We start from the raw sequence: 21,788 nt of genomic DNA, 5'->3' as shown, positions 1-21,788 counted from the left end.
CCAGAACCAAGGGCTATGTGTTTGGTCTAGACTGGCTTAGTCTGGGCTCTGTTTGAGTAGCTGATTAAGGGAAGGGCTCATCCCACTGAGTCTGGGTCTCTGAGACCAAAGCTTGTTGGATTGGGCAGCAACCCAAGGGGTAAAGTAAAGCGCTGGGTCTGAGGTCTGTTAGATGCCTGTTTGAATCTTGGCCTTGCCCATTACTGCTTGTGTGGCGTGAGGTTGGGACCAGTCTTCATCTCTCCATCCATATATCCATTCATTCAACACACTGTTCTTCAGTATGACTATGTATAAATTTGGGGAATCTGCGCTCTGTGCTACTGTTTTCTCATTCATGAGTCCAAGGTTCATGAGATAATGAGTGTAAAGCAATGAGGCCAGTGCCTGGCACATACTAGATGCTTAATAAGTGACAGTGATGATGCTGGTGGTGGTGGTGGTGGTGGTGGTGGTGGTGCTGATGGTCATGATGATGATGTAATAGTTATGATGGAGGTTAGGGGACTGCTAATGATGTTGAAGATGATGAAGATAGTGATAATGGTGGTGATGGTGATGATGAATATCATGGTAATGATAAGTGATGATGGTTATGGTTAAGATGGTGATGAAGATGATGATAGAGGAGGACAAGGAGGAATGGCAGATCTTATCCTGAGCATCAGACCTAGTCTTTGTCTGGCAGGAGCAGGAAGAGAAACACAGACGGTCCCCAGTCTCTCCTGACCTCTGCCTCCCTCAGACGACCCCTTGAAGGTGATGATCCTTGAGAACTCTGAAAATGGCCAAGAAGGGAGAGCTGAGAAACTGAAGATGCTGAGTCTGCCAAGGATGGGGGTGGGGATCCAAGGAAAGTTTCCTGGGGGGGGCGGGGTAACCTTTGAGCCTTCCTGGACAAGTCTGGGAATAAGAAGGGGTTCCAGGCAGGAGAATGGCACTTGGAAAGGTGAGAGAGGATGGGCCTGGCAAGTGGCAGGGATACCACTACCTGTGGTGAGTATCTCCATCCACCCCAGGTGAACACCACCACCTTCAACTGGGGCAGCCTGTGCAACGTGGGGTTCTGGGAGGCCATGCAGGAGGAGGACTGGGACCGTGTCTTTTTCCACAATGTGAACCTGCTCCCAGAGGATGACCACAACCTCTTCATCTGCAACATCTTCCCTGCCCCTGTTCCATGGCCATCAACAAGTTCAACGACATGTAGGTGGAGGGAGGGGACCTCCTGTTGGGGGACTCTTGGCCAGGCCCTGCCCATCTGTACAGTCCAGGCCGTGATCCCTGGGGCTGATGATGGAGAGGATGAAGAGGCCTGGGGAAAGGCCTTATAGATGGGGAGAAGCTTCCTCCTGGGTGTGGGTATCAAATGACAGTGGGATTAGTTATCATTGGGGGGGTCAGGATGCATTTAATAAAGTGGTAGGCAGAGAAGTTGTAACAGAGGTCAGAGGAGAACTTATAACAGGAGGGACCATTGATGGGGTCACAAGATGGGCCTGTCAGATGATTCAGGGAGGGGATTTCCAGGGTTACATGAGGGGTCATCTCAAGGGGCAGGGCTGCCCCAGGATCAGGCACAGGGACATCCTAGGGGTCAGGGAGAGGTTACCAAGGGAGAGAGTGGGGAATGGATAACCCAGAAATAAACCCTGTGCTCCTGGCTAGCAAAGGGCCAGGGCCCATTGCCTGAAATGCCCTGTGCTTCCAACTCTCCCTGCCTCTGTAGGCTGCCCTACCGAGGCTACCATGGAGGGGTGTTTGCCCTGCACCCCATTCACTACCTGAGGATCAGTGGCTTCCCCAACACCAGCTAGGGCGGGAATCAGGAAGACAGTGACATCACTGCCAGGTAGGGGGCGCTGCTGTGGGGAGCCTCGCTCAGGGCAGCAGGCCCCTCTGTGGTGCGGGGGCCACGGGGTGCCCAAGACTGAGTGAGAATGTGAACTGTGTTGGATTGCGGGAGATACAAGCTACTCTGGCCTGAGGGGCCGGGTGTGGATGGGGACCCTATCAAAGGAGACAGGCATCTGGCCTCACGTCCTCTCCCCGGTAAGGCTGCAACTCAGCGGGATGGTCCTCTTATGGCTTCATCTGCTCTTTGGCTGTTACCACATTCTGGAGGAGGGGCAGGACCCCAGCTGCAAGCAGAGCTCCCAGAGGTGAGTCAGGGTGTGGGGCAGGGGTGGCCAGTCCTGGGCCTGTTCCCAAGCCCTCAGCTCGCACGGCTGCCCCCTCAGTCCCTCCAGTCCTGGCCTTCTGGCCCAGATCCACCGGAAGTGGCGGCACGATGCTGCCAACTCGCCAGGATACAGGCTGCTCTCCAAGAAGCTGTGGCCCCTCTACACCAACCTCACCATGGACATCGGCCCCTTAGTTCCAGAAGCCCCCAGGCTGAGGGGTATCTGGAGCCTGGAAAGAATCCCCTCAACCATCCCACCTAGTTTCTTGTTAAAGGAGGCTTTATTTTACTGGCTTCTCTCTGCCATCCCTAATCCCCATCCTTTGATTGCCATTCATTTGGTCACACAGGGCCCCACTCAAATTGACCATGCTCTGGTTCTTTCCACACAGTTAAAGTGCTTAATGCTTATTCACCTGTTTATTTCTCACAAGGACTTGTGGGTAGCACTACTGTCATCTTCTTTTGAAGACCAGGGGCAGATAAATATCTTGCTTGATTGATATAGAATCAAGTAAGGAACCCAAGGGCTTCCCGGTGGCTCAGTGGTAAAGAATCCACCTGCCAGAATGTAAATTGATACAGCCATTATGGAAGACAGTATGGAGATTCCTTAAAAAAATACAAAAAACCAGGAATAAAACTACCACATAACCCAACAATTCCACTAGTGGGCATATATGCTGAGAAAACCATAATTGAAAAAGATACATGTATCCCAATGTTCACTGCAGCACTGTTTACAATAGCTAGGACATGGGAGCGACCTAGATGTCTGTCGACAGATGAATGGATTAAAAAAGCTGTGGTTCATATATACAGTGGAATATTATTCATCCATAAAAAGGAATGTATTTGAGTCCATTCTAATGAGGTGGGTGAACCTAGAGCCTATTACACAGAGTGAAGTAAGAGAAAAACAAACTTCGTACATTACTGCATATATATGGAATCTAGAAAGTTGGTAGATGAACCCATTTGCAGGGCAGCAATGAAGTTGCAGACATAAACAGACTTGTGGACACAATGGGGGAAGAAGTGGGTGGGACAAATGGAGAGAGCAGTGTGGAAACATATACATTACCATATGTAAAATAGATAGCCAGTGGGAATTTGCTGTATGACTCAGGAAGCTCAAACCTGTGCTCTGTGACAACCTAGAGCAGTAGGATGGGGTGAGAGGTGGGAGAGAGATTTAAGAGGGAGTGGACATATGTATACCTATAGCTGATTCATGTTGATGTATGGCAGAATACAACACAATATCACAAAGCAATTCTCTTTCAATTAAAAATAAAAAGAATCCACCTACCAATGCAGGAGACACAGGAGGTGCAGGTTTGACCTCTGGGTCAGGAAGATCTCCTGGGGGAGGAAATGGCAACCCACTGCAGTATTCTTGCTTGAGAAATCCCATGGACAGAAGAGCCTGATGGGCTACAGTCCATGGGGTTGCAAAGAGGCAGACATGACTGAGCAGGCACTGATGCACAGGAACCTGGCTCCTGGGCCTGTCTACTTACAAACTATGCTGTTCTACTTCTTTCTTATAGCAAAAAAAAAAAAGGAGGGGAGTGGGAAAGAAAAATAAAATACATGGAGACTTCCCTGGCAGTCCAGCAGTTAAGACTCTGAATTCCCAATGCAGAGGATACAGGTTTGATCCCTGGTCAGGGAACTAATTTCCTGGATATGGCAAAAAAAAAAAATGAGGGTAGGTGAAAAAATTACAGCATGTCCTCATACTGATAGAATACTGATGCAGTCACTGAACAGCTGTGTTGTAGACTGAAAAGAACAACTGCACAAGGTATGTGATATGATTTGATGTTTACAAAACAAAGAGGGAAGAGTACCTATATAGGTGTATGCTTATGAGCATAGTAATGAGTGTGTGGGAATAACAAGTGTTGGCAGACTTCTCTCTGAGCTGGAGGGTAAATACTTTCAGTTTGCAGGCCATACGGCCTTTGCCACAACTACTCAGCTCTGCCACTGGAGCACAAAAGCAACCACAGACATCACACAAAAAAATGAACATGGCTGTGTTCCAGTAAAACTTTATTTAAAAAATGTGTGGCCAACCAGATTTGGCTGATGGACAGTTTGCTGACTCCTGACATAGGTGATTAGTAGCCTGTATAAACATATAAAAGACTCCATACTAAAAGGTTCACCATAGATGGTGGAGGTGGAAAGGGGAGAGTAGAGCTGAACTAATCATGAAAGAAGAGAAAAACTACACTAGGAATATCAGAATCACATTTATGCATTTACCAAAAACAGTACATTCATCTGTCTGTGTACATAAAGAAATTAATAATAATTGTGCAACCTCAGGATGTAAATTCAATAGGGAGTAAATATGATAAAACAATTGTTAGGTTCTTTTTAAAAATATATAATCAACACCTCTGGTTACACAGTGAATTCTGTAGCAAAAACTACAGAATTGAGTATGTGTGTGTGTGTGTGTATACACACTGACCTGCAGATATAAATATGCATACATACATAAGTATACAGATACACACACACATACTTAATATTGCCAAGTCATCATTTAGTTTGCTGGCAGCCTAAAAATAATGATATTCCACATTAAACAGGGTTATCATTATATTCCCACAAATTTTCCTATAATCTGGTAACCATCTGTCTTACTCTATAGAAACTCTCTTCTCAATGTATTAGGGTTTCTTCCTCAAATGAATTTTGTAACTTTTAATGAAGCTAGTACAAATATAGATATTTCCACTCATCCTTAAAAGTTCTTTCCTGAGTTATTTCCCTCACATAAAATATGTGTAACTTGGAGACATGCAGTGCCTCCCTAGAGCTTTTCTGAAGCATGAATTCTATAATATATGATTATATCTGCCTCATGTTTTTTCTTCAAGAAATTCAGTTAGTTTCATTGATGTTTATGATGTTTATGCATACTAGGAATTGACTTCTGGGTAAAGCCTTGCACAGATTAACTGCTTTTATAAGATTTATCTCTGGTGTGAGTTGTCTGGTGTTTATTAAAATTTGACCTGTTGTTGAAGCTCTTCCCACACTTGGAACACACATAAGGTCTCTCTCCTGTGTGAATTCGTTGATGCACTTTGAGTTGTGGTTTCCTACTGAAGGATTTCCCGCAGTCACAGCATTCATAAGGTTTCTCTCCAATATGTGTTCTCTGATGTGTGATTAACTCTGATTTCTCAACGAAGGTGTTCCCACACTTGTAACAGGCAAAGGTTCTCTCTCTATTGTGAGTCATCTGATGTTTATGGAAATTTGATCTACCATTGAAAGCCTTCCCACATGCAGCACATACGTAGGGTTTCTCTCCCGTATGGATCCGCTGATGCTCTCTGAACTGTGACTTGGAAGTAAAGGCCTTCCCACAGTCACTGCATTTGTAAGGCTTCTCTCCGGTGTGAATTCGCTGATGCATGCTGAGGATTGACTTCTGGTTGAAGGCCTTCCCGCATTCACTGCACACGTAGTGTCTTTCTCCAGTGTGAATTTTCTGGTGTATGTTGAGGTGTGACTTTTGGGTAAAGGTCTTCCCACAGTCACTGCATTCATAAGGTTTCTCCCCAGTGTGGATTCGATGATGTATATCAAGTTGTGACTTGGAAATGAAGGATTTCCCACAGCTGTGACACTGATAAGGCTTCTCTCCAGTGTGACTTCTCTGATGTACAATCAGGTGCGCCTTCTGGATAAAGGCCTGGCCGCATTCAATACACACATAAGACTTCTCCCCTGAATGGATTCTCTGGTGCAAGCTGAGTGTTGACTTCTGGGTGAAGGCCTTCCCACATTCACTGCATACATACTGTCGCTCGCCAGTGTGGATTTTCTGATGTATACTGAGAGTTGAATTCTGGGAGAAGCCTTTCCCACATTCACCGCATTCATAGAGTCTTTCTCTTGTATGAGTTCTCTGATGTCTGAAGAGAGATAACATCTGGAAGAAAGTTTTTCCACATTCATGGCATTTATGGGGCTTCTTTCTAGTATGAGTTTTCTGGTGTGTAACCAATTCTGGCCTCTGAATGAAGACTTTTCCACATTCCTTACATATATACGGTATGTTACCTGTATGATCTGTCACACAGACCCCGAGTTTTGGTTGTGAGGTGAAGGCTTTCCCACATTTACCACATTCCTGGAGGTTTTCTACACTATGGAATCTCTGTTGCTCAAGGAGGTGTGACTTGTGGGTCAAGTCCCTCCCACATTCAGTACACTTATCTGGTTTTTCCTGAGCATGAACTTGATGCTGTGTGAGTAACTGTTTCTGGCTGAAGGCTTTTGTACATGTATTACCTTCATGGAAGTTCTCTCCTGTGTGAGTATTCTTGCAGCTGGCACTGGAAGAGCTATGGATAACTGGCTGACCAGATCCAACCATATCATCAAGGTGTTTTGTGATACTGCTTTGATTTTGATGAGTTGCTTCTAGGTTAGGCTTCAACCTTTTTGCAACTGAGCAACGTTTATGAGGTCCCTTTTGTGAAGAAACAAGGTGGGGCTTTGCCTGAATGACTGTTCCAGGGTACTTGTAGTCACAGTCCCTCTCTGTGTTCAGTGTTTTCTTATTGAAGAAAGCCCCCTGATGTGAAGGTTTATTTTGATTTTTAGGATCCCTCTCTGTTTGGTCAGCTTGTTTCCACAGTTCTTCTAAAATGGAACACCATGAACCATCTCTTGTGACTCCACCCATCATCTCATTGTGAAATGAAGCTTCTTCAGAAATTTCCCGTTGTGGGGTTTCAAGCCCAAACTCCCCTTCTAGAAGGAGAACAAGATGAAATAGATACAGTGAACAATTAGCAAAGGATAGAGGAGAAGTCACATGGAGCTGACTGAGATTGTGCATGGAGAAACTGCTGAGTCATATACCAATGGTCATGCTGATGGTGATCAAGAGAGAAGTCACACAGCCCTTACTATATGTCAGCCACTTAGCTGTATAGCACTTAGCATTTGCTAGGCAATGTTCTATGTGATGCACACATAAATTCATTCAATCCCCACAACAATCCCAGGAAGTAACTATTTATTATCCTGGTTTTCCACATGAAACAAAGGAAGTACAATGGTTAAATAATTAACCAAAATCACTTTGCCCAGCCGTGGGGAAAGTTAAGACTTTAACAAAGGCAACCTGACCCCACTCATGCAGGTGATCTAGATACCCAGACCTAGTGCAATGACTACAGGATAAAAGAGACAAGAGTGTCATAGGGCAGCATCTGTGCACAGCCAAAGCTTGAAGGAGGGGTTCAGAGTGCAGAGTTTTCTCAACTTACAATGAGGTTATGTCCTGATATGTCCATGATAAGTTTAAAATATCATAAATCAGAAATGAGTTGAATACACCTAACCTACTAAACAAAGCTTAACCCAGCCTACTTTAAATGTGCTTAGAAGACTTATGTTAGCCTAAGGTTGGGCCAAAGCAGCTAACAAAAGACCTATTTTATAATAAAGTGTTGAATATCTCATGCAATTTATCGAATTCTGTACTGAAAGTGAAAAAAAGAGTGGTTATCTGGGTACAGAAGGGTAGTAAGTGTATTGGTTGATTCCCCTTATGATCATGTGGCTGACTGGGAGCCTGGCATCATGAGAGTATAGTACTATATATCACTAGCCTGGGAAAAGATCAAAATTTACAATTCAAAGTATAGTTTGTACTAAATGTGTATGACTTTCACAACATTGTAAAGTTGAAAAATTGTAAATTGAACCATCACAAGTCAGGGACCATCTGTATAGGTTTTCATTAAAGATCTACATTGTGATTAATCTCCCAGCTTCCTCCTACTTGTTAGAAACAATACAAAAATCATTCAGCCCTAGATATCCTCTGATAGACTATTAAAGCATCAATCCTGACATAGCCAAGCAGTGAAAGAATACCTATACTCAAACTCTCAATTCTATGAAACTAAAGTTTGTTTCCCTGAACTTAGTACATATCCCAAGAAGGGTAAACTGGAAGACTGGACAAACAGGCTGTCCCCTAGAGGCTGTCTCACCCTCTTCCACAGAGGTTAACTATGGCCAGGCACATGGCAGCCAAGCCACATAATGACTCACAATTTCCTTTGCAGTGATATGTGACAGTGAGACTGTTTTTGCTGACGAAATGGGCATACAACATTATGCACCACTTCTAGCTAGAGAAACACATCACAGTTTCTCAGTACCCTCCATCCCTTTTCTGCCTAATAGAACCTGGCTTTGGTTGCAATGCACTCATTCCCAAAGATTGACAGCATCATAAAAGATGGTACTGCAATGACAAGAGAAAAATTTCAACACCTGAATGAATACAAAACATAAGGCTTCCTGCTGAACTGACTTTTAGAAGTGTTTTATAGGAGGAGAATTATTCTGGAAATTATTCTACTGGACCTTGGTCTCTTTGTTATAACTTTCAGCTTTATGCTACTCAATATACCATTTTTTGGTTAAGAACAGGAGTCACTGATCATCCAGTTTACTAGTAAGAACATAAGACATAACAGATTCTTTTTAAAAAGGTGGCTGAATTTTACTATTACTTTATCCTATCAGAGATTTAAATACTGAGTATGGTTAAGACCGTCACGTCTTGTTTTCTTTTCTCTTTCAATCACTTGGATAAACTATCCCAGACCCTTGTCCTGTTCCCAAACCTCAGTCATCTATCACTTTTTTTAAAAAATGAGAATGCGCTTTATTTTTACCATTTTTAGTAGGTATGTATGTGTATGTGTGTGTGTATATATATATAGCATTAACTTGTATGCAGAGTACATCATGAGAAATGCTGGGCTGGAAGAAGCACAAGCTGGAATCAAGATTGCTGGGAGAAATATCAATAACCTCAGATATGCAGATGACACCACCCTTATGGCAGAAAGTGAAGAGGAACTAAAAAGCCTCTTGATGAAGGTGAAAGAGGAAAGTGAAAAAGTTGGCTTAAAACTCAACATTCAGAAAACGAAGATCATGGCATCTGGTCCCATCACTTCATGGGAAATAGATGGGGAAACAGTGAAAACAGTGTCAGACTTTATTCTTTTGGGCTCCAAAATCCCTGCAGATGGTGACTGCAGCCATGAAATTAAAAGACACTTACTCCTTGGAAGGAAAGTTATGACTAACCTAGATAGCATATTGAAAAGCAGAGACATTACTTTGCCAACAAAGGTCCATCTAGTCAAAACTATGGTTTTTCCAGTGGTCATGTATGGATGTGAGAGTTGGACTGTGAAGAAAGCTGCTGCTGCTGCTGCTGCTGCTGCTGCTGCTGCTGCTGCTAAGTCGCTTCAGTCGTGTCCGACTCTGTGTGACCCCACAGATGGCCTCCTTCCGGGCCCAGCAACCCCATGGACTGCAGCCTACCAGCTCCGCCGTCCATGGGATTTTCCAGGCAAGAGTACTGGAGTGGGGTGCCATTGCCTTCTCCAGAAGAAGAAAGCTGAGCACCGAAGACTTGATGCTTTTGAACTGTGGTGTTGGAGAAGACTCTTGAGAGTCCCTTGGACTGCAAGGAGATCCAACCAATCCATTCTGAAGGAGATCAGCCCTGGGATTTCTTTGGAAGGAATGATGCTAAAGCTGAAACTCCAGTACTTTGGCCACCTCATGCGAAGAGTTGACTCATTGGAAAAGACTCTGATGCTGGGAGGGATTGGGGGCAGGAGGAGAAGAGGATGACAGAGGATGAGATGGCTGGATGGCATCACTAACTCGATGGACGTGAGTCTGAGTGAACTCCGGGAGTTGGTGATGGACAGGGAGGCCTGGTGTGCTGCGATTCATGTAGTCGCAGAGAGTCAGACACAACTGAGTGACTGAACTGAACTGATAGCATTAAAATCTGAGAAAAAGAAATAAATCAATCTTTGGGGTAATCTATCAATGTCATCTTGACTGAACTCATGATGACTGGGAATCCACAAATCCCATTAGGAACAAAATAACCCAAGCATGAGAAAATACGTGGTTTATGGTGATACCCCTGGAATTAAGAAAAAGAGTCAACTAAATTGTGCTTTTAAAATATATATATATATAGTAGAATTTCTAACATAACAAGTTAGAAGACTAAGATGGGAGAGCCAAGAAACAGAAGAATCTTCTGGACAAAACGTATAAAGTGAGAAGAATTTCTGATGTGCATAATGATTCCAATTTCTGATTTCCTTAAAGGAAATGAGACACCCCACAGGAACTGTCCACCATAAAGCTAAATAAGAGAACATGGTTTAGGCATGGGGACTGGAGGCACTGATAAAGGATCATCAGGAAAAAAAAAAAAATTAGGCCTTAAGTGTTGAGAATAGAAGGGTCCTTTAAAGTAATTCCTCTATGAAGGGATAGCCAGAGGGAAGTACAGGGGCCCAAGTTGGAGGCACCACAATTAGGAATAAAGAAGGATTCAGTGCAGAAAAAAAATGAGTTCAGAGGACAAATTAAAAAAAAGGCCTTCAGGAAATTCCACAAAGGGATAAAATGAGACGACAAAAGCAACATACAGATGGAAAATCCAATCAGATAACAGATATGATGAGATGCTCTGTTCCCAGAAAAATGAAAACAGCTCTATCATAACATGGGCCATAAATGAGAAATTTGATAAATATTATATATGTTGGGAAGCAAGATGTAAAAATGATTAACTTAGCTGGATTAAGTGTAGTCATATCCAGTGATCAGGCAATCCCCCTTGACTATTCACCTCTGATTAATTCTTATGTTGGCCCCTATAGAACATTTACAAAATAATGTATGGCAGCATTAGCCTTAATGACATACATTACAAAATAATGTATAGCAGCATTAGTTTTAAGGAGTAGGAGATAACGTGTGTCCACCATTGGGGAATGGATAAGTGTGGTAGGTTGAATATGGCCCCTCATGGATCTACACGACTTGACAGTCACTCACCATGATACCTCTGACATGGGAGTTCAGTCTTCCTCACCCATGGTTCCTTTCCTTCTTCAATCCTGAAAATGATCTCTGGGTTGGGAATGTGATACCCTGTGAATAAGAAAGGATATTGCATTAGGATGTGGTATTGGGCTTCAGAGAAGGGCATGGGAACCCACTCTAGTATTCTGCCTGGAGAATCCCATGTACAAAGGAGCCTGATTGGCTATAGTTCATGGGGTCAAAAAGAGTCGGACACAACTGAAGTGACTTAGCGTGCAAGACATACATTGGGCTTCAGAGGTCATTCAATGAAGCTTTCTTTCATTGACACATCTTTCATTAGGAACAAAGTAACATTCAAAGATGACCAAGAGGAATGAACAATTTGGGACAAGCCCAGGACAAACTGATTACATTCTTCAGATGTCCCACTGCATGCCACAAGAAGGAGGGACATCTCGGAGGCCCGTCCAAGAGTCCCAGGTCAGCTGTGCTCACCCACAGAGAAAAAGTGGCTGTAGATCTCCAGCATCACATCCTGATACAGGTGTCTCTGGGCAGGGTCCAGTTGCTGCCACTCCTCCCTGCTGAAGTCCATGGTCACATCCTCAAAAGACACTAACCCCTATAACAACATACCCCAGCTCAATGAGAATTAGTCATCATTGGTGAACTTACATACAGGGGTGTGTTCTTAATGACTTCACCATGATATATATGGCTTCCCACTAACTACCTGTTTCATATTGTATGAAATCAGAATCAGGGCAAGAAAACAATATTTTTAATATTAAAATAAGAACAAAGCTAATAAGGATTAGGTTGGCCAAAAAGTTTGTGGTTTCTATATGTTCCTTAACAAACTTTTTGGCCAACCCAATATCATGCATCTTAACACCTTAGCTGAACAAGAAGTGCTCTTAAAATTCAGCCAACTCCAACACAAAATGAAATACATTTTTCTACAAGGCAGTGTTTGCCACTATTATGGGCTGAATTGTGCCCCCACCCCCACCCCCCCCACTCATTCATATGCTGAAGTCCTAACCCCCAGAACCTCAAAATGTGTCTGTATTTGGAGATACACAGGATTTAATGAGGTCCTTCGGAGAAGGCAATGGCACCCCACTCCAGTACTCTTGCCTGGAAAATCCCATGGATGGAGGAGCCTGGTGGGCTGCAGTCCATGGGGTCGCTGAGGGTCGGACACGACTGAGTGACTTCACTTTCACTTTTCACTTTCATGCATTGGAGAAGGAAATGGCAACCCACTCCAGTGTTCTTGCCTGGAGAATCCCATGGACAGGGAAGCCTGGTGGGCTACTGTCTATGGGGTCGCACAGAGTCGGACACGACTGAAGTGACTTAGCAATAGCAATGAGGTCCTTAGAGTGGGTCATTGTTATTTTAAAAACACACGAAAGGTCATGAAATACATAGAACAACTTGGAATTTCAGGAAATCTTGAGTATAACCAAGAACCCTGCTTCCTCACTCCAAAATATCAAATATCAATGTCTACATTATTCCTGAGCACTTTTATTCATCTTTTAAAAGAGGAAAAACCACACGGTCCTTAAAAGCTAGTTCTTGCTCTGTGACTGTAAATTCTGAGGACAGAGGAGAAACCAGCCAATCTCCAGTGAGGAGGAGTCAGGTGGGGATCAGCTGAAACAATGCAAAGACCCAGCAGTGGATGGAGGATGAACATATGGGTGAAGGATGCCTGTGCTGAGCAGGAAGGAGTGAGTATTTCCTGGCCTGTGGCTGGAGCTATGGTTTCTTCTTCCTTTGCCCCAGGACCAACCCTCTTCTCCTACACATCCTCCTGCATCGGTCAGTTCAGTTTCCTCTATAAGACACAGTGCCTGTGGATGAGGAAACATTAGCTATCAGTGCTCTGCTCTCTGCCGGAGAATCCACATTGTCTTGACACAAGGAGTCCAGAGTCTGCTGCTTCCTTTGTCTGCCCTCAAGTTCCGTAGAACTACCCCTGGGGTGGGGGTGGCTCCCGCTTACCTCACACGATACATCCTGCTCCTCTAAACCCAAGACCTGGGGCCTCTGGGGCAAATTCATGTCAGCAAGCATGTCCCTTCTGGGCTTCAATTCTTGGTCTCTCTTGCTGACAACTCCACTCTTTCCAGGAGCCTGCAGCTGGGTGGGCATCAGAAGGCTCCAATCAGAGCTGCTAGGAAGAGTCGACCTGAGCTGTGTAGGGAGATCCTGCAGTCTCCGTGATGTGGCCTGACCCAGGGGCTCTGGAGGGACACTGGAAATCCTGGAAAGGCAGTAAACGCATCATTACTCATCTAATATCCACGCCAGAGGAATTTTTGAGGGCCATTAGGTGAAAGTCACTGTGTTCACAACATGAGGGTAAACAAAACTCAGGAATCTATTGGGGTAAAAAATAAGATGGAAAAGATTTGGATTAAAGTTCATGAAGGTTTAACTGCAGCTCTGACACACCTTTTAACTATGAGAAGAGAGAGAGATTATTTTAGTGGCAGTTTCCAAAATGAAGAGGAAGGTATTTATAATAGGCAATGAGAAACTTCCATGAGTTGAGGTTTGTCAAGTCCTCAGAACCTGCCAGGCACATGATAAACAATAAAAAATAAAATAAAAATTATTTTATTACATGCTGAATAAAAATCAGCAAGTTGCTGAGTCAGGTATCAGATACCTTGAGTAATTCTCACACCACCCTGTCAGCTAAATATCATCATTATACCCATTTGAGGGCTTCCCTGATAGCTCAGTTGGTAAAGAATCCACCTGCAATGCAGGAGACCCCGGTTCGATTCCTGGGTTGGAAGATCCCCTGGAGAAGGGAAAGGCTACTCATTCCAGTATTCTGGCCTAGAGAATTCCATGGACTGTATAATTCATGGGGTGGCAAAGAGTCGAACTGAGCAACTTTCACTTTCACTTTCGTACCCATTTCGTGGATGAGGAAACCTGAAGCTGACTGCTGTTACCTAATTTGCCTTAAGGTCACTCAGTCTCCAAAGGGAATTCTGACACGTCCCAGTTGCCACTATCCCATGTGGTCTACATAGTCAATTTCCAGAAACACTGTTTACATTTCCTGTTGGCTTCAGAAAGCTTAGGCTTCAAGTAGCCCATGTCTGGAACTAAGGTTCTGGACATTTCAGTGCCCATCCATAATACAGACAGCTCAACCTTTTCTGACAAAATTCAAATTCAATGTATGGAATCCCAGCTTCATTTGGAAAACCTGCAGACATGTACTAGGACTCCCAATCACCATTAGATAACCCCCAATATAGGGTTCCAAATAATGCACCCCAAGAAGAAACTATCATTGATTTGCTCAACACCCAGTCACTTATCCTTAACCATGTCCACAGAGACCCAAGTTGAGACCAACACTGACCCACTCATTCATTTCCAAAGGACAACACTCACTGCCCAGAAAGCAAATCAATCAGCTTCACAAACCTCCATCACTGGCCCACTAGGTCTCCCATCAACTGGTTCCCAAATGCTGCCCTTAGCACCCCAAACACTTTACTGATTTCACTGATCCTCCCTCAATCACTGTCTCCCTTGAGTGTGTTACAATGTGACCCTCAAAGCTCCTGCTCCCAGTCAGTCATTGCCTCCTACAGTCCCCCAAGCAGTGGACCACTTCCCCAGGTGGTTCCCAGTACCATACCAAGGCCTTCTTAAAGACCCATGTTCACTATCATATAAATAAATTTCATGGGCCAACATATAAACTCTGAATTAAAGTACACTTGGAATTCAAGTTACAAAAATACTTATATACATACAGAAATAAGGCAAGAAAGAGTGAAAATCAACGAGCCAAGCAGTAAACTTAAATTAGAAAACCCCACTTACTCTATAGCTCCCATCACTAAGAACCCCACCACTCACTCCGCAGACTCGACATCACTCATTCCACAGACCCCCATCACTCGGCCCCCAATTCCCAACATCACTCACACCAAGCGGATTACCCCCCTCATCGACCCCGCAGATTCCCCATTGCTAATGTTCCAAATCACCTCAGCATCCCACAGGCGATTCACAGGTTAGAAGAGTTGACAACAGAAGCGAAATGGCCGCTCTGGGCCACTTCCGATTCGAATCCCTGTCAGGATTTGGGAGGCTGTGTTTGAACGTTGCTCATGCTCACTAGCACCTTGGAAGCCACGGTCTGCCAATAGTTATCATGGCGTATCAAGTCCGTTGGTCTGTTCCGCGGTTCATTTTCCTTCAGGGACGGTATCGGGAGAACAAGATGGCCCCGCCCATAAGGATTATATTAGGGAGGACGCCATTTTCAAAGACTCTCCATTCCGTACAGCCAGGGAACGCACTAGGCAATCTTCATAGAATTGAAGTCTTGGTGGTGTTTCCCATTGGCGAGGGACCAATTAAAGATGTGTGTAGATATAGTTCTAGGAGAGAAATAGCATTGCATATTCTGAAAAATATCCTTTCTCTGTACTTTTCACACTGATTAAAAGCCCCTTTCTCACTATCTGGCCTCTTCCCTGTCAAGGCTGCCCAGATGGTCAGAGATCTGTCGGGAGCCCAAAGGTGCAGAACTTGGCAGAGAATTCCTAAAAGCTTCGTGATTTCCTTAGTAATGAGAGCCTTTAAAGAATCGTGTGACGTTAATGAGGTGATTTTTGAGAGGGCTAAGGCATTTCTCATTTTACTGTTCTTCATTGTGCTTCACAGATATTGCCCCCCCCCCCCCCCCCGCTTTTTTTTAAAAAACAAGTTGAAGGTTTGGGGCAGCCCAGTGTAGAGCAAGTCTGTTAGTGCCGTTTTGCCAACAGCATTTGCTCACTTCATGTCTCTGAGTCACATTTTGGTATTTCTTGAAGTATTTCCATTTTTTTATTATATTTTTATGGTGATCTGTGATAGTGATCTTTGATGTTACTATTAAAAAGATTACAAATCTCCGAAGGCTCAAGTGATAGTTAGCCTACTTTAGCAAAAAAGTATTTTTGAATTAAGCTTTGTACATTAAAAAATATTTATTTTCATTTATTTTTGGCACTACTGGGTCTTTGTTGCTGCAAGGACTGCAGCAAAAGCCCTTGAGGTGTTGAGGTGAGCAAGGGCTGCTCTCTCATGTGGTGTTTGCACTTCTCTCATTGCAATGGCTTCTCTTCTTGCGGAGCACGGGCTCTTGGTGTGTGGACTTAAGTAGTGGCACATGGGCTTAGTAATTGCAGCTGCCGGGCTCTAGAGCACAGTCATAGTAGTTGTGCTCAGGCTTAGTTGCTCTGTGACATGTGGGATCTTCCTGAACTAGGGATAAGAACCCGTGTTTTCTGCATTGGCAGGAGGATTCTTTACCACCAAGCCACCAGGGAAGCCCTGTACATTTTTTTTTTTTTTTAGAGACATATTGCTATGCACTGCACCGTGTGATGTAAAAATATAGTGTAATCATAACTTTTATGTACCAGAAAATTTAAAAAAATATATTGTTTGCCTCACTTTATTAAGGTATTTGCTTTATTATGAACTTGAACTATCCCCAGGTATGCCTGTCTGCTAAAATGTCTGTGTGAATTTGAATTCCTCAGTCAGAGGGCACACACATTACCAGTGTTGATAGAATACAGTATGGCCAAATGACTCTCCAGGAGGTTGTACCAATTTGCATCACCATCCCCTATAATGCGACTCATCTCTGCTTCTCTCCAACCTCAACAGCAGTGTACATTAGCACTGATTTGGATCTTTCTATCTTACCAATGAAAAATGTACCCATTATAGTTTTAACTAGAATTTCTCATTATAGACATGAAAGTAAAGTATTTTTAAGTAGGTTTCATAATGATTACTACTTTCCATTCTAATCTGTTCTGCCAACCCTGAATATTCATTAGGACTGATGGTGATGCTGAAGTTCCAATACTTTGACCACCTGATGTGAAGAGCCTATTCATTGGAAAGACCCTGATGCTGGGAAAGATTGAGGGTGGGAGGAGAAGGGGATGACAGAGAATCAGATAGTTGGATGGCATCACCGACTCAATGGACATGAGTATGAGTAAACTTTGGGAGATAGTGAAGGACAGAAAAGCCTGGCGTGCTGTAGTTCATGGGATCACAAAGACTCGGACATGACTGAGCAACAACAATCTTTTCTGCTGTTCTGCCATTCAATGGCTGTTCATATCTGTCTCATGATTATTAGTGTATATTTCTTTCTTAAAAATTTGGATAATTCTTTTATATAGGAACTACAATCATTAGTCTATAATAGGATTATGACTATATTTTCCTGGCTTGTCCTTGTCTTCTGATTTCATTTACCTTGGATTTGCTATCCAAGGTAAATATATTCTCCTGGCTTATTCTTGTCTTCTGATTTCATTTACCTATCCAAGGTAAATGTTTTTTGTTTTATATAGTTGAACTATATAAATATAAAAAATAAATTTAAATGTATAAATAAATTTGTGAACTTATGTCTTGAAAGCTTTAAAGCTTTTAACTATTTGCTTATCACTCTGGCATTTCCAACTCTGAGAATATATATGATGTTGTGAAATGTGACATAAAATGGAGTCACTTACGTCAAGGGTATTTTTTTTTCCTTAATGGAGCTAGGAGGCCATTAAGGGGGTGGACCTTACACACATCGCCACCAGGTGGAATCTTGAACTTTTCAACTGGGCCAACCACAGATATTTCAAGAACTCTGCAAGAACACCTGTGACTTGTCACAACAACGAACTTTTTCCACCCTCTAGTTATAGCCTTAGCAGTCAAGCATGTTCAGCCAACACTAGATCCTGCCTCCAACTCCAGTGAAAATTCTTTGTAATGCAAATCTCCCTTCTTTGCTTTTAAAACCCCCTGACTTTTACTCCCATGTGGGACACAGTTTCGTTGCTCCCTGAATTTGTGTGCCCCAAATTGCAAGTCTTTGATCCCAAATAAGTGCTTTCTGCCTGCTCATTGCTTCCTAGGTTTATTTAGATTGATGATGTATGTATTATAATGTATACACATATGCACACAAACACAATTACATTTATGTTTATATTGGATTTATATTTACATGTAATCTTGCCAAGGTTTCCTCTCTTCGCCTCTGCCCCCCACACATCCATGCCCACTCCTTTCCTTTTGCCTTTTAGGATTATTGTCTGTGCCTTGAAAATCCAAGGCCACTTCTCAACACAGTTGTTTCTTCAATTTCATTCTCTCTTCTTGCTTAGATGATTATTATATCTGTAGAGCAAGGTGTTTTATAGCCCCTGGGTTTGACTCTGCTTAAAGGGATCCTCTTGGGGCCAGCTTCATACTCACCTGTGGATCATCTGAATCTAGGTGAGCAAGCTCTTCCTCAGATGATCTACACCTAAGCCCCCAAATCCCAAGGGAGGCTGGCCTTGTCTGTCTTCCCCAGGGTGAATTCTCTGTAGTCTTAGCCCATAACTTCCTCTTACAATTCCCCACAAAATTGGAGGGTCCTGGAGGCGCTGTAGTCAAAGCTATGGTTTTTCCAGTAGTCATGTACAGATATGAGCGTTGGACCATAAAGAAGGCTGAGTGCTGAAGAATTGAGACTTTAGAACTGTGGTGTTGGAGAAGACTCTTGAGAGTTCCTTGAACAGCAAGAAGATCAAACCAGTCAATCCTAAAGGAAATCAACCCTAAACATTCATTGGAAGGACTGATGCTGAAGCTGAAGCTCCAATACTTTGGCCACCTGATGTGAAGAGCTGACTCATTGGAAAAGACCTGGGAACGACTGAAGGCAGGAGGAGAAGGGGACAACAGAGGATGAGATGGTTGGATGGCATCACCAACTCAATAGACATGAGTTTGCAAAAACTCCAGGAGATAGTAAAGGACAGGGAAGCCTAGCATGCTACAGTCCATGGGGTCGCAAAGAGTTGGACTGACTGAGTGACTGAACACCAAGAGTTGCATGGTTGGGTTTGTGGACTGAAACACTGTCTCTCTTCTGGCCATGGTGAGAGGCAGAACACGGAAGCTCAGATGGACAGAGTCTCTGTCTCCTAGGCACTTCCCTCACTACAGCTCACGTCTGTGCATCAGGTCATACTTGCTGACTTTTCTCAGCCAGAAATAACCTCTGTCCAGTTTCATGTCTGGTCTCCTGAACTGGCCCCATGGGAGAGGATGGGTGGATGTACAGATCAGTCCTTGCCTGGTGTCCTGGTCCCTCCCCTACACTGCTCTGACCTAATGGGATTTACCCCTGCAGGCTACATTTTCCAGATATCTTTATTAGCTAGCCTCCCACTAGGTTCCGTTAGTCAAATGCTGGAGATTAAAATCAAGAAAATGGAACAAAATAGAAAGCCCAGAGATAAATCCACGCACATATGGACACCTTATCTTTGACAAAGGAGGCAAGAATATACAATGGATTAAAGACAATCTCTTTAACAAGTGGTGCTGGGAAAACTGGCCAACCACTTGTAAAAAAGAATGAAACTAGAACACTTTCTAACACCATACACAAAAATAAACTCAAAATGGATTAAAGATCTAAACGTAAGACCAGAAACTATAAAACTCCTAGAGGAGAACATAGGCAAAACACTCTCTGACATACATCACAGCAGGATCCTCTATGACCCACCTCCCAGAAAATTGGAAATAAAAGCAAAAATAAACAAATGGGACCTAATTAAACTTAAAAGTTTCTGCACAACAAAGGAAATTATAAGCAAGGTGAAAAGACGGCCTTCAGAATGGGAGAAAATAATAGCAAATGAAGCAACTGACAAACAACTAATCTCAAAAATAGACAAGCAACTCCTGCAGCTCAATTCCAGAAAAATAAATGACCCAATCAAAAAATGGGCCAAAGAACTAAATAGACATTTCTCCAAAGAAGACATACAGATGGCTAACAAACATGAAAAGATGCTCAACATCATTCATTATCAGAGAAATGCAAATCAAAACACTATGAGGTATCATTTCACGCCAGTCAGAATGGCTGCGATCCAAAAGACTACAAGCAATAAATGCTGGAGAGGATGTGGAGAAAAGGGAACCCTCTTATACTGTTGGTGGGAATGCAAACTAGTACAGCCACTATGGAGAACAGTGTGGAGATTCCTTAAAAAACTGGAAATAGAACTGCCTTATGACCCAGCAATCCCACTGCTGGGCATACACACTGAGGAAACCAGAATTGAAAGAGACGTGTACCCCAATGTTCATCGCAGCACTGTTTATAATAGCCAGGACATGGAAGCAACCTAGATGTCCATCAGCAGATGAATGGATAAGAAAGCTGTGGTACATATACACAATGGAGTATTACTCAGCCATTAAAAAGAATACATTTGAATCAGTTCTAATGAGGTGGATGAAATTGGAGCCTATTATACAGAGTGAAGTAAGCCAGAAAGAAAAACACCAATACAGTATACTAACGCATATATATGGAATTTAGAAAGATGGTAACAATAACCCTGTATACAAGACAGCAAAAGAGACACTGATGTATAGAACAGTCTTTTGGACTTTGTGGGAGAGGGAGAGGGTGGAATGATTTGGGAGAATGGCATTGAAACATGTATAATATCATATATGAAACGAGTTGCCAGTCCAGGTTCGATGCACGATACTGGATGCTTGGGGCTGGTGCACTGGGAGGACCCAGAGGGATGGTATGGGGAGGGGGGAGGGAGGAGGGAGGAGGGTTCAGGATGGGGAACACCTGTATACCTGTGGCAGATTCATTTTGATATATGGCAAAACCAATACAATATATTAAATTAAAAAAATAATTAAAAAAAAATTTTTTAATAAAATCAAGGAAGAAGTGCTCGAGATTCAGCGGCTCAGATATTAAAATCAGAATGATAGAGAAGATTAGCATGGCCCCGTGCAAGAATGACACGCAAACTCATGAAACGTTCCGTATATTTTGGATTAACTGTCCCAAGAAAGTAGAAGAGGGCCCTTTCTGTACCAAGAGGTGACTTGAATTTACATGTTGAATGCTGTAATCAAGAACAAATAACTAGGCTCTACAAATTAAACCATCCTGTTTTCTCTTTAAAAAATACATCAAGGAAGAAAATGTAAAATCCAGGGTATTTCTTTCTTCCCCTCTCTTTGCATTGTGCAACCTCTCTGGCAGTGACTGCACCCCACCTCTGAGCTTCTCCCAAGAGAGAAGACGTGCTGTGGTTTTGGAGTATCTATTCACAGGAGACAAACTCCAGCTGCTCATCCTGGGGTCTGTTTATCTCCTGCCTCATTACCAGTCTTGGGTTTCATCCCAGATCTTTCATTCTTGTTTCACTTCCCAAGCATCCCCATCCCCCCTTAGTCTGAAATGTATTTCCTGTGCAATCATCAGTTTGTAGACCTGAGTTATTCTGATGTTATTCCTGCTCCTTGCAGTTCTTTTCTAACTCCTATCCTTCCCATGACCCTGAAATGCTTCATGTTATTATAAATGAGGAGAGTCATTTCCGATTCTTTGCTTCAGATCCTCACTCTGACCCACTCTGCATTTCCTGAAATCTGCCTCATTGTGACTTTATGGCCACTATTGCTTCTGGTGATGGAAAAATCACCTGAAAATTCTGCCCAACTGGAGTTGCTGGCGTTTTCCCAAATACCTATATTTTCCCCTTTGTTGTTATTGTTCAGTTGTTAA

General features: G+C 43.1%; 1 protein-coding gene and 1 pseudogene across 1 annotated transcript; one reads left to right on the top strand and one right to left on the bottom strand.

The window, feature by feature from the left end:
• Positions 1 to 4,226: 4,226 nt before the first annotated feature.
• On the bottom strand, positions 4,227 to 15,302 carry ZNF175 (zinc finger protein 175). Its single transcript, XM_019978739.2, has 5 exons — positions 15,157 to 15,302; positions 13,136 to 13,397; positions 11,615 to 11,741; positions 11,129 to 11,224; positions 4,227 to 6,973 (listed from the first exon to the last, which is right to left on the bottom strand). The coding sequence occupies exons 1-5, from the start codon at positions 15,162 to 15,164 to the stop codon at positions 5,160 to 5,162; spliced, it is 2,307 nt and encodes a 768-aa protein (XP_019834298.2). The 5' UTR covers positions 15,165 to 15,302; the 3' UTR covers positions 4,227 to 5,159.
• Positions 15,303 to 20,948: 5,646 nt separating this feature from the next.
• On the top strand, positions 20,949 to 21,048 carry LOC139177433 (U6 spliceosomal RNA; annotated as a pseudogene).
• Positions 21,049 to 21,788: the final 740 nt, after the last annotated feature.

Source organism: Bos indicus, chromosome 18, assembly GCF_029378745.1.
Source record: "Bos indicus isolate NIAB-ARS_2022 breed Sahiwal x Tharparkar chromosome 18, NIAB-ARS_B.indTharparkar_mat_pri_1.0, whole genome shotgun sequence".
Classification (NCBI taxonomy): domain Eukaryota; kingdom Metazoa; phylum Chordata; class Mammalia; order Artiodactyla; family Bovidae; genus Bos; species Bos indicus.
Note: the sequence above shows the minus strand (reverse complement) of the source record. Positions and strands in the feature narration are given on the sequence as shown.